Source organism: Tupaia chinensis, unplaced genomic scaffold (genome assembly GCF_000334495.1).
Source record: "Tupaia chinensis unplaced genomic scaffold, TupChi_1.0 Scaffold141372_1, whole genome shotgun sequence".
NCBI lineage: Eukaryota > Metazoa > Chordata > Mammalia > Scandentia > Tupaiidae > Tupaia > Tupaia belangeri.
Window position 1 is genome coordinate 328,122 of NW_006201235.1, and position 11,556 is coordinate 339,677.

General features: G+C 42.1%; 1 protein-coding gene across 2 annotated transcripts in view; it reads right to left on the reverse strand.

Annotated features, from left to right (window-relative positions):
- Nucleotides 1–11,556, reverse strand: part of TEP1 (telomerase associated protein 1) — a 58,435-nt gene that overhangs the window by 33,043 nt on the left and 13,836 nt on the right. For both annotated transcript variants that reach the window (XR_003546967.1, XM_006163067.3), the window contains exons 8-11: nt 9,866–9,990; nt 9,492–9,649; nt 909–1,018; nt 5–95 (exon numbers count right to left, since the gene is read on the reverse strand). Coding sequence is in view for 1 of the 2 variants with exons in the window: in XM_006163067.3 (XP_006163129.1) it covers nt 5–95; nt 909–1,018; nt 9,492–9,649; nt 9,866–9,990 (484 nt within the window). In the remaining variant the exon portion in view is untranslated. The remainder of the gene's footprint in view (nt 1–4; nt 96–908; nt 1,019–9,491; nt 9,650–9,865; nt 9,991–11,556) is intronic.

The following is an 11,556-nucleotide window of genomic DNA, read 5'->3' on the forward strand; positions in this document are numbered from 1 at the left end:
ATACCTTTATTTTTGAGTTGAGCTTCAAATTTATCAATGGAATCGTGAGCATTCAGGAATCTGAATGGAAACTGCCGGCTGTGGATCACCGACTTCTGAAAAGCAAAGGGATCATGAGCAGAGGACCAGGGAGTATGAAGGGCAAAAGGGGCCTCAGGAACCAGGACAATGAAGTGACCACTATGAGATTTGTAGGAAGGTCAAGGACAAAATGGTCTTAGGGAAAAGATATTAAAAAAAGGGAAAGACAAGGAAAGTCATCATTTTAGAGTATGAGAAGAGGTGAAGTAAAAAAGGAAGTGATGGAAGGAGTCCTGTTTCTTTCATACGAGACTCCTGAAGTCAGCTAAATGACAGAAATGCTTCTTCCTATAAGTCACGGAGCTCAAAAAACAAAAAATAAAGTTCTTTCTTTGTTTTTAAGAGAGATTTTTGCTATAAGGCACATGTGCTTGCTGGAGAGACAGAGATAGACAGAAAGCAAAAAATCACACATGCCCCAGGGAAGGATGACCACGCTGCAATCTTTTCCCCTCTATTCTCCTGTTGGGATCTTGGGCACACATGCACACATGCTCAGCGTGAGTTTTAAGCTGCCAGGTCCAGACCTTGAACCATGGTCAACTAGGTGGGAGTCCAGCAACATAGTCCTTATGCCATCTGCTGGTCCCAAAATGAAAGTTCTTATACTCTACTGTAATTTCTCAAATGGTTGAAGGAATGCCATGCCTATTTCCCTCAACCTATCTGTACTTCCACACGTATTTCCAGCCCAAGTGGAAACACCTTGGTGGTAATAATAGAGCTCACATAAAATCTCAGCTGCCTGGAAAAGCCTGGCCTCAGAAGCAGCATCTCCACAGCCATGTCGAGTAGCTGGGTCACCCGGTCACCCGGCTGTCACATACCGCATGCTGGAGCCTCTGGAGAATGAGCTCATGGTGGCGGGCACTGATTCCAACCCGCAGCAGGTTGCACAGGTTCCGGAGCATGGCCATGAAGGGAAGCTTCCCATTGTCTGTGGAAGATGGGGCATGGGGTGAGAAAAGCAAACAGTGGATGATGGAAGAGTAGCCAGAGACCAGAGCTGGATGTTCAGAGGTCAAGAAGGACTTTCAAAATAGAGGGAGTGAGGAGCTGACATTTGGTCTATTCTATTCAAAACACTTTAAAGGTCAGGCCAGCAACTGGCGTGGAGGTTAAAGCATTAGATTCCACATGATCAACTGCATGGTTTGAGTCTCAGACCCAGCGTCTTCAAACTCACTCTGGGTGCATGTGCATACATGCCCCAAATCCTGAGAGGTGAATGGAGGAGAAGGGATTGTGGTGTGGCCATCCCCACTGGAGAGATTTCTCACTTTCCCTCTCTCTCTCCAGGAAGTGCATGCACCTTATTGGAAAAAATCTTAAAAAAAAAAAAAAAAAAAAAAGCTTTAAAGGTCTGGAAAGATAAAAACAGGGTTGGCCTGCAGTTTGGAGGATAATTTATATAACACTACTTACAAGGTGACTGTTTCAATGAACAAATTACATTACCTGTCTCTTAGATTTAGCCCTTAAAGTGGATTCAACTGGCAATATGTAATCTCTAGTCCAGAAAAACAGTTTCTAAACTTCTTCAATAACTAAAAGAGAAATTTCTACTGTGGGTTTATTTATAAATCATACATATATTACATTCATTAGTTCATTTTATGTGTGTGTGTGTTAGGCCAGAGGGCATATGCACTCACCAGACACAGAGAAAAGGGGAAAAAGCATCCCTTAGTAGGGTGTGATCATGCTGCAATCCCTTCTCCTCCATTCCTCCATCCTGTCAAGATTTGGAGCATGCATGCCAAATCAGGCCTGACATATTTTTCAGGACACCAGGGCCAAGATTCAAATCATACAGTTGGCCATGTAGGAGCCATATCCCTCAACCACTAGGTCATGCAATCAACCTCATTATTAACATTTAAGGCACAATATATATCTAAGGTTACCATTAATAACAATGACTATAAATTCATATTTCAAATAGTCTTCATAGTTTTTAAGTTTTTAGTCAACTTCTTATAAAATTGATTAAATAATAATTTTTTTTGTTTGTTTTGTTTTTTGAGAGGTTTTCACTATAGGGCACGTGCACTCGCCAGAAAGAGAGAGACAGAGAGATAGAAAGCGAGAAATCACCCCCCAGGGGGATGGCCACACCGCAATCCCTTCTCCTCCATTCTCCTCTCGGGATCTTGGGCACGCACACACACGCGCCCAGTGTGACTTTAAGCCACCAGGTCCAGGACTCTAACTGCGGTCAACTACATGGGAGTCCAGCGACATAGCCATTACGCTAACTGCTGGTCCCAATCATTATTTTTTGCTTAACCATAGGTGATTAAGATTTACGCTAGAGAGGTCAGCAGTTGGCATGGTAGTTAAGGCGCTGAACTCACACATGGCAGACTGCTGTTCAAGTCCCAGACCTGGTGGTTTGCTTTTGCACTTTCTCTCTCTCTGTCTCTCTCTGGTCAAATAAAAGAATAATAATAGTAATAATAATAATGAATGAAATTAAATTAAATATTTTTTTAAAAGATTCGCACTGAAAGTATTAGGGAGACAAAAAAGTCATGATGTATTTTTCTATGTTTTTATATGCAAAATGTGTAACAAGGGCCAGCAGATAGTGTAATGGTTACATCACTAGACTCCCACATGGTCCATCATGGTTTGAATCCCAGGCCCAGCAGCTTGAAACTCATGCCAGATGTGTGTGCATGCATGCCCAAGATCCTAGGAGGAGAATGAAGAAGGGAATACAGCATGGCCATCCCTTCTAGGGGGTGATTTCTCGCTTTCTGTCTCTTTGTCTCTGTCTCTCTGGTGAGCACACGTGAAAAAAAAAAATCTCTTTTTAAAAAAAGAGTGTCATGGCTTTCCTGATGACCCAGTAAAATTTCACTGCTGGGGCCAATAGGTGGTGCAGTGGTTAAGGATGTGTCCCACATGACCAATTTCATGGTTTGAGTCCTAGACCCAGAGGTTTGAAAATCATTCCAGGCAAGTGTGTGTGTGTGTGTGTGTGTGTGTGTGTGTGTGTATGCATGCCCAAAAAATCCCAAAAGGAGAAGGGACTACAGCATGGCCACCTCGCCTCCCCATCACTTTGGTGAGTACACAGGCTCTATGGTAAAAATCTTTAAAAAAAAAAAAAAAATCATCATCTTTGAAATCCCTTAGCTGGTCTTCCGGTGTTCTGATTCTTTTTCCCATCTCTGCCTCTCATTTTGGACTCCTGAGGCAGAGTGATCCTTTTCCAAGGTAAATCAGATCATGTCACGCCCTGCTCATAATCTCCCATCCCAGTCAGAAGCAATTCACACCCTACACCCCAGATCCCCAGGCCTTCGTGACCAGCTATCCCATCACCCCTGGTCCTCTTATCTTGCTCACTCAGCCCCCCAGCCACGGGGACTTGCTGTTCCTCAAACCCATGGAGCACAGGCTTGCCCAGAGCCTTGGACGTGCTGACCCTGCACCTGCTGTACTCTGTCCCAGGTACTCAGGTGGCTCCTGACTCCTCCATTGAGTCTGTGCTCCCTGCTGCCCCCTAGTGTAGGTCATCCACGCAGTCACTTCCCTATCCTTGGTAAGGTAGCACTCCCGGCTGTTTATTATTGCCTATCATCTATCCTGCAGACTAAGATGTAATTTTGGTGACAGCAGTTTTATCTGTCCACTGATGCATCCTCTTGTCTAGAAGGGTACTTGGCATACAGTAAATACTCGACAGCTACTTATGAAACGAAGGAGCCAATGGAACATACTGGAATCACGCAGCCAACGCAACACCAGTCAGGAGCAGTAATTAGATGCCGCTGGGACATAAAGCTCCATGACTGCATGACACAGAGCCCAGAACACTGGTGTGCAGTGTAGCCCAGGCCCGTACAGAGAACTCAGAGCTGACTGAGCCCGCTCCCTATTAAGATCATGAAAACTTGGCCGGCTCTGTGGCCTGGAGGTTGAGACATTTGGATCCCACCTGGCCAATCGTGCAGTTTAACTCCCAGACCCGGCAACTTGAGAAACACTAGGTGCATGTGTGCCGAGGGTCCAAGGAGAGGAAGAGATTGGGGGGACTGTGGCATGACAGTGCCCCAAAGTATTAGGGAGACAAAAAAGTCATGATGTATTTTTCTATGTTTTTATATGCAAAATGTGTAACAAGGGCCAGCAGATAGTGTAATGGTTACATCACTAGACTCCCACATGGTCCATCATGGTTTGCATCCCAGGCCCAGCAGCTTGAAACTCATGCCAGATGTGTGTGCATGCATGCCCAAGATCCTAGGAGGAGAATGAAGAAGGGAATACAGCATGGCCATCCCTTCTAGGGGGTGATTTCTCGCTTTCTGTCTCTTTGTCTCTGTCTCTCTGGTGAGCACACGTGAAAAAAAAAAATCTCTTTTTAAAAAAAGAGTGTCATGGCTTTCCTGATGACCCAGTAAAATTTCACTGCTGGGGCCAATAGGTGGTGCAGTGGTTAAGGATGTGTCCCACATGACCAATTTCATGGTTTGAGTCCTAGACCCAGAGGTTTGAAAATCATTCCAGGCAAGTGTGTGTGTGTGTGTGTGTGTGTGTGTGTGTGTGTGTATGCATGCCCAAAATCCCAAAAGGAGAAGGGACTACAGCATGGCCACCTCGCCTCCCCATCACTTTGGTGAGTACACAGGCTCTATGGTAAAAATCTTTAAAAAAAAAAAAAAAAAATTCACCTCTGTAACTTTCTTACTGTCATGTGTCCCTGTGATATTAGTATTATCTTCAAGCCACAGTTTCTTTTTCTGTTTTTGTTTTGTTTAGTTTTGTTTCAATTTGCTAGAGTGAGCATATGTTTCCCAGAGAGACAGAGAGAGAAGGAAAGGTAGAAAACACATCCCGGTGGGCATGATAACACTGCAAATCCTTGTCCTCCATTTCTCTATCCTGTCAATATTTTGGACAGACACACAGGAGTTCCCAGTGTGTTTTCCAAATCACCAGTGACAAGATTTGAACCATGCTGTCAGCCATGTGGGATTTAGCTCCCTTAACCACTAGGGCACAGAACTGGTCTGCCAGTTTCTTAACAATAATCTTTTTAGGGCTTTCTCAATTTTAGAGGGTTAATTTGGTTAGTACTTATAATAATAAACCCATTAAATTCAAAGATTATCTGCTATAAGTCACATTATACAGAAACCAAAAACAAGAGTGAAAGGGTACTATCGATACCTTGGACTAGTGGAATTCCTACTCTCCCCTCAACAGCCTCAGCTATCACACTTAACAGGTAACGCTACGACATATGGACTAAGTAACTGTAGTCACCACTCAGTGTTCTGGAGGTACAGGTTCCTGGATTCCCCACATATTCCAAAACTGGTGGATGCTCAAGTCCCTTATATAAAATGATATAGCATTTACACATAGTCCATGCTTTTGTTAAGATGTATATTATAGTAATTTAGAGATAACTTAAAGTAAACGTCCTCCTGGGTACTTCACGTTATCTCTAAATTACTTATAATACACGTCTTAATGAGCTACCTGCCTAGCTGATACTGTAAACAAATGATCCCAGTTGCTACAAGTACACATTGTGCATTATGAGCCCACTTGTGGCAGTGTTACTGGGATGTATGATGTATAAAACAACAGAAAGCCGATGAGAAGTGTGTGCTATCCCTTTTTGTGGTTAAGTTTTTGCTGTAGTGCACGGGCACTTGAGATAGGTGGCAGAGGAGAGAGGGAAAGTGAGAAGTCAGCCCCCAGGAAGGGATGGCCACACCCAATTCCTTCTCCATTCTCCTCTTGGGATTTTGGCAACACACACACGCCCATTGCAACTTTCTTTTCTTTTCTTTTTTAAGAGAGATTTTTGCAATAGAGCATGTTTGCTCACCAGAGAGACAGAAAGCAAGAAATCCCCAGTGTGACTTTAAGCCACCAGGTCCAGGACTCTAACTGCGGTCAACTACATGGGAGTCCAGCGACATAGCCATTACGCTAACTGCTGGTCCCAATCATTATTTTTTGCTTAACCATAGGTGATTAAGATTTACGCTAGAGAGGTCAGCAGTTGGCATGGTAGTTAAGGCGCTGAACTCACACATGGCAGACTGCTGTTCAAGTCCCAGACCTGGTGGTTTGCTTTTGCACTTTCTCTCTCTCTGTCTCTCTCTGGTCAAATAAAAGAATAATAATAGTAATAATAATAATGAATGAAATTAAATTAAATATTTTTTTAAAAGATTCGCACTGAAAGTATTAGGGAGACAAAAAAGTCATGATGTATTTTTCTATGTTTTTATATGCAAAATGTGTAACAAGGGCCAGCAGATAGTGTAATGGTTACATCACTAGACTCCCACATGGTCCATCATGGTTTGAATCCCAGGCCCAGCAGCTTGAAACTCATGCCAGATGTGTGTGCATGCATGCCCAAGATCCTAGGAGGAGAATGAAGAAGGGAATACAGCATGGCCATCCCTTCTAGGGGGTGATTTCTCGCTTTCTGTCTCTTTGTCTCTGTCTCCCTGGTGAGCACACGTGAAAAAAAAATCTCTTTTTAAAAAAAGAGTGTCATGGCTTTCCTGATGACCCAGTAAAATTTCACTGCTGGGGCCAATAGGTGGTGCAGTGGCCACCAGTGACAGGATTTGATCCATGCTGTCAGCCATGTGGGATTTAGCTCCCTTAACCACTAGGGCACAGAACTGGTCTGCCAGTTTCTTAACAATAATCTTTTTAGGGCTTTCTCAATTTTAGAGGGTTAATTTGGTTAGTACTTATAATAATAAACCCATTAAATTCAAAGATTATCTGCTATAAGTCACATTATACAGAAACCAAAAACAAGAGTGAAAGGGTACTATCGATGCCTTGGACTAGTGGAATTCCTACTCTCCCCTCAACAGCCTCAGCTATCACACTTAACAGGTAACGCTACGACATATGGACTAAGTAACTGTAGTCACCACTCAGTGTTCTGGAGGTACAGGTTCCTGGATTCCCCACATATTCCAAAACTGGTGGATGCTCAAGTCCCTTATATAAAATGATATAGCATTTACACATAGTCCATGCTTTTGTTAAGATGTATATTATAGTAATTTAGAGATAACTTAAAGTAAACGTCCTCCTGGGTACTTCACGTTATCTCTAAATTACTTATAATACACGTCTTAATGAGCTACCTGCCTAGCTGATACTGTAAACAAATGATCCCAGTTGCTACAAGTACACATTGTGCATTATGAGCCCACTTGTGGCAGTGTTACTGGGATGTATGATGTATAAAACAACAGAAAGCCGATGAGAAGTGTGTGCTATCCCTTTTTGTGGTTAAGTTTTTGCTGTAGTGCACGGGCACTTGAGATAGGTGGCAGAGGAGAGAGGGAAAGTGAGAAGTCAGCCCCCAGGAAGGGATGGCCACACCCAATTCCTTCTCCATTCTCCTCTTGGGATTTTGGCAACACACACACGCCCATTGCAACTTTCTTTTCTTTTCTTTTTTAAGAGAGATTTTTGCAATAGAGCATGTTTGCTCACCAGAGAGACAGAAAGCAAGAAATCACCCCTCACAGGGGATGTAGCCACACTGCGATCCCTTCTCCTCCATTCTCCTCTTGGGATCTTGCGCACTCACACACACACACACCTGGCATGAGTTTTAAGCCAGGACTCAAACCATGGTCAACTACACGGAAGTTCAGCAATGTAACCATTATGCCATCTGCTAGTCCCGTTAATGAGTTATTAATAAGATCTGTGGTCCCCGAAAAGGGGTCTAGATGCCTAACTACATTTTATCTTATATTTTATACAGTTAATACTTATATCTATACATTTTATATTTCCTTTTTAAAATATTTAAAATCAATGTTTATATTTTATGCATTTCCCAAAGTACATAATATAGTAATACATGTATATAATTTCAAAAATTATAGTCATGTACTTATACATATATTTTGGTAGATTCTAGAAATTGATTTTGTAATATATGATCAAAAAATCCTGGAAACCACTAAAATAGACCATGAGCATTTGCCTCAGCCAACATAAATGCTGGTTTAAATCCTCAGGAACAGTGGTTCTCAGCCAGAGGGAGGGAATGAAGATGGTGCATATAAAATCACTTACATATACTAGTTGCCATCCAGCCCTTTTATCCTACTCCACCCCAAGTTGTTTCAACTACTGGGGAAGAGGCTATCAGGGGTGTGGTGTGGTGTGTGTGTGTGTGTGTGTGTGTGTGTGCAATTCAGGTGTTCTGACACATATACTACCTGTGACAACCACAGAATGATAAGAGTGTTAAACAGCTGACCAACTCGGCTACCCTGAAAAGTTTGATCTATCATGGGTAGTAGAGAAAAAAATAAAGTAAAAGACAATTTGGTCTTCTAACACTCCAAAATATGAAATCTACAAAACTTAACCAAAAAGTCTAAACGTAAATGTTTTTCAACAGAAAGAAATTCTTCAGAAATGAAAGAAGTAAAGGAAACAGAATTGAAAGAAGGTGAAAATGGAAAGAGCCCTCTATAGTTAAAAGTAAACTAACTTAAATGTGGTGTGTGTGTGTGTGTGTGTGTGTGTGTGCAATTCCCAGGTGTTCTGACACATATACTACCTGTGACAACCACAGAATGATAAGAGTGTTAAACAGCTGACCAACTCGGCTACCCTGAAAAGTTTGATCTATCATGGGTAGTAGAGAAAAAAATAAAGTAAAAGACAATTTGGTCTTCTAACACTCCAAAATATGAAATCTACAAAACTTAACCAAAAAGTCTAAACGTAAATGTTTTTCAACAGAAAGAAATTCTTCAGAAATGAAAGAAGTAAAGGAAACAGAATTGAAAGAAGGTGAAAATGGAAAGAGCCCTCTATAGTTAAAAGTAAACTAACTTAAAAAAAAAAAAAAAAAAGGAAACTATCTTTTACAGAGAGAAAGAAAAAACTGAAGTTACCTTGTCCTCCCCAATCTGAATTTTTTTTTCTCCCAGGACATGCTGGGCAGGCTCCCGGATATGCAGTCGCTGTGGGCTAATTCTCTAAAACTTCGATATCCTAAATATGACTCTACATAGAGATTCTAATATGCCACATGCCAATCAGATCTTGTTTGGGATAATTACACAGCTATCGATACAAGTGCAATAAGAGAAAAGGAGTCATTGTAGTCATGTGTTGATAAAGACTTATGTGTCAACTAGTCACATCTGGAATAATGATCTATCAAGGACTCCAGCTCCACTTGGTACAGGCACTGCTGTCTACCTCTGGTGTGGTCAATGGCAGACCTCACAAATCCAATCCTTTTTAGTGATGCAACTACCGGACAAGAGAATAACTGTGTTGTGCCATAGAAATCTTCTAGTCAGGGCCTAAAATGTAGAGACATGAGTAGGGAAGAGAAAAAGGAAGCATAATGGTCAAAGTCACTCTACCAATGAGTTCCTCCCAGACAGCAGCTTTGTTGCCCCGCAGGCTCAGTTCTCGCTCCCAGGTCTCTGGCCTAGGAAGCTTCATCCGCTTCCCGGCTCTGCTGGAATCCCACGGCCCAGGGAGGCGACTTCGGGAAAAGAGCTGTAGGTTGGAGGGATATCTAGGACAGAGGAGAAAGAACCCATCATTTCAATGCTAGCAGAAAATGACCCAGAATAAAGAAAGGTGAGTCAGACAAAATCAGTCAGTCAAATTTATAGGCCATGTCTGCCCAAATTGTTATTGCTGTGGTTGAGAATTACTGTGCTTAAGGCCATTGAGGATGAAAAGTCATGGGGTTAGCTATGGGATATTTGTTCAGGGTGGAGCTTCTCACCTATAGCCCAGCAGGGCATGGACATGCTGGGCAGGCTCCCGGATATGCAGTCGCTGTACCAACTTCTTCAGAGTGAACTTCGGCTGACTTGTTCTCTCTGACACTGGATTGTAGGCCTCCTCAAACTGTGGAAACATCCCCAAATCCCACAGGGGTCATTTCATCCATGACCGTAGATACTTCCTTCAGAAAGCAGAGCCTAAAACCATCTTGTATCTATAAGGTCATTTCTTTCCTCAAAATAGATTTGGGCAGAGTAGGAATAGAGTCTAAATCCCTCCAACAACAAAAACTCCCATGATGAGCATAAGACAGCAGCTCTTTGGGGTCACTATGCTGCATTCACACAAGCTAGAACAATCAGTGGCTCACATGGGATGACTAGATTGTGAAAACCAAGATGGAGACAGAATGAACAGAGAACATCCGTGTTCTTAGAGAGAAAAGGCTCTAAACAGGTAAAGGGCAGTATCAGCACACTGCAGGCTACAAGGACTTGAAAGGCTTTCAGAAACTTCTAAGGGAGAAGAGCTAAGATCAGGACGTATTAATGGGAAGAAGAGAGAAGACCAATTGACCAAATGAAAATCTGTTTTTGCATGAAACACTAATGTATACTTTCCTAGTAATCTGTTTTAATGATGATGAGGTAGTAATAACTAACACTTATTTAGTGCCACTTATTGTTAGAAATATTTCAAGTACATAGGACCAGCAGTTGGTGTAATGGCTATGTCGCTGGACTCCCACGTAGTCGACCACGGTTCGAGTCCCAGACCCGGTGGCTTAAAACTCATGCCGGGCGCGTGTGCGTGCATGCCCAAGATCCCGAGAGGAGAACAGAGGAGAAGGGATCGCGGTGTGGCCATCCCCCCTGGGGGGTGATTTCTTGCTTTCTATCTGTCTCTCTGTCTCTCTCTGTCTGTCTGGCGAGCACACACACCCTATAGCAAAAACCTCTCCAAAAAAAATTAAAATTAAAAAAATAAAATAAATATTTCAAATACAACAAAAGAAAAAAAAAGAAGAAAAAAAAGTATTTTGTATATAGTAACTGATTTCATTCTTACAACAACCCAGCTGTGTAGGTTTTTCTATTATCTCCATTTTATACAGGAGGAGACAGAGGTAACAGAGGTCGTTTAACCAAGATTTCATAGCCAACAACGGGTGGGGATAAGATTCAAACGCAGGGGATCTGAATCCAGATTCCATGCTTTTAACTACTAAGTATAATGCCTTATTTGTCATAAAATAAAAAGATTATGTTTGTTTTTAAACCTTCCTATGGAAGGGACCAGCAGATGGCATAATGGTTACTTCACTGGACTCTCACATAGTCGACCACAGTTTGAGTTCTGAAAACACGGGAGACTTAAAACTCATGCTGGGCACACATATGCATGTGTCCCCAAGATCCTGAGAAGACAATGGAGAAGAAGGGATTGTGGTGAGGCCATCCCTTCTGGGAGGGTGAGTTGTCACTTTCTGTCTCTCTCTGTCCCTCCAGCGAGCACACACCCTATAGGAAAAAAAAAAAAACTTTCTATGGGAGAGATATTTCATAATTTTTTAAATTCATTTATCCCATTTGTCACCTGCCCAATAGAGTGAAATTTTTTTAAAAAATAAAATAAAATAAAGAAAGGGAAAAAGAAAAAAACCTATTCAAACCAGTGCTCTCAGGGAAC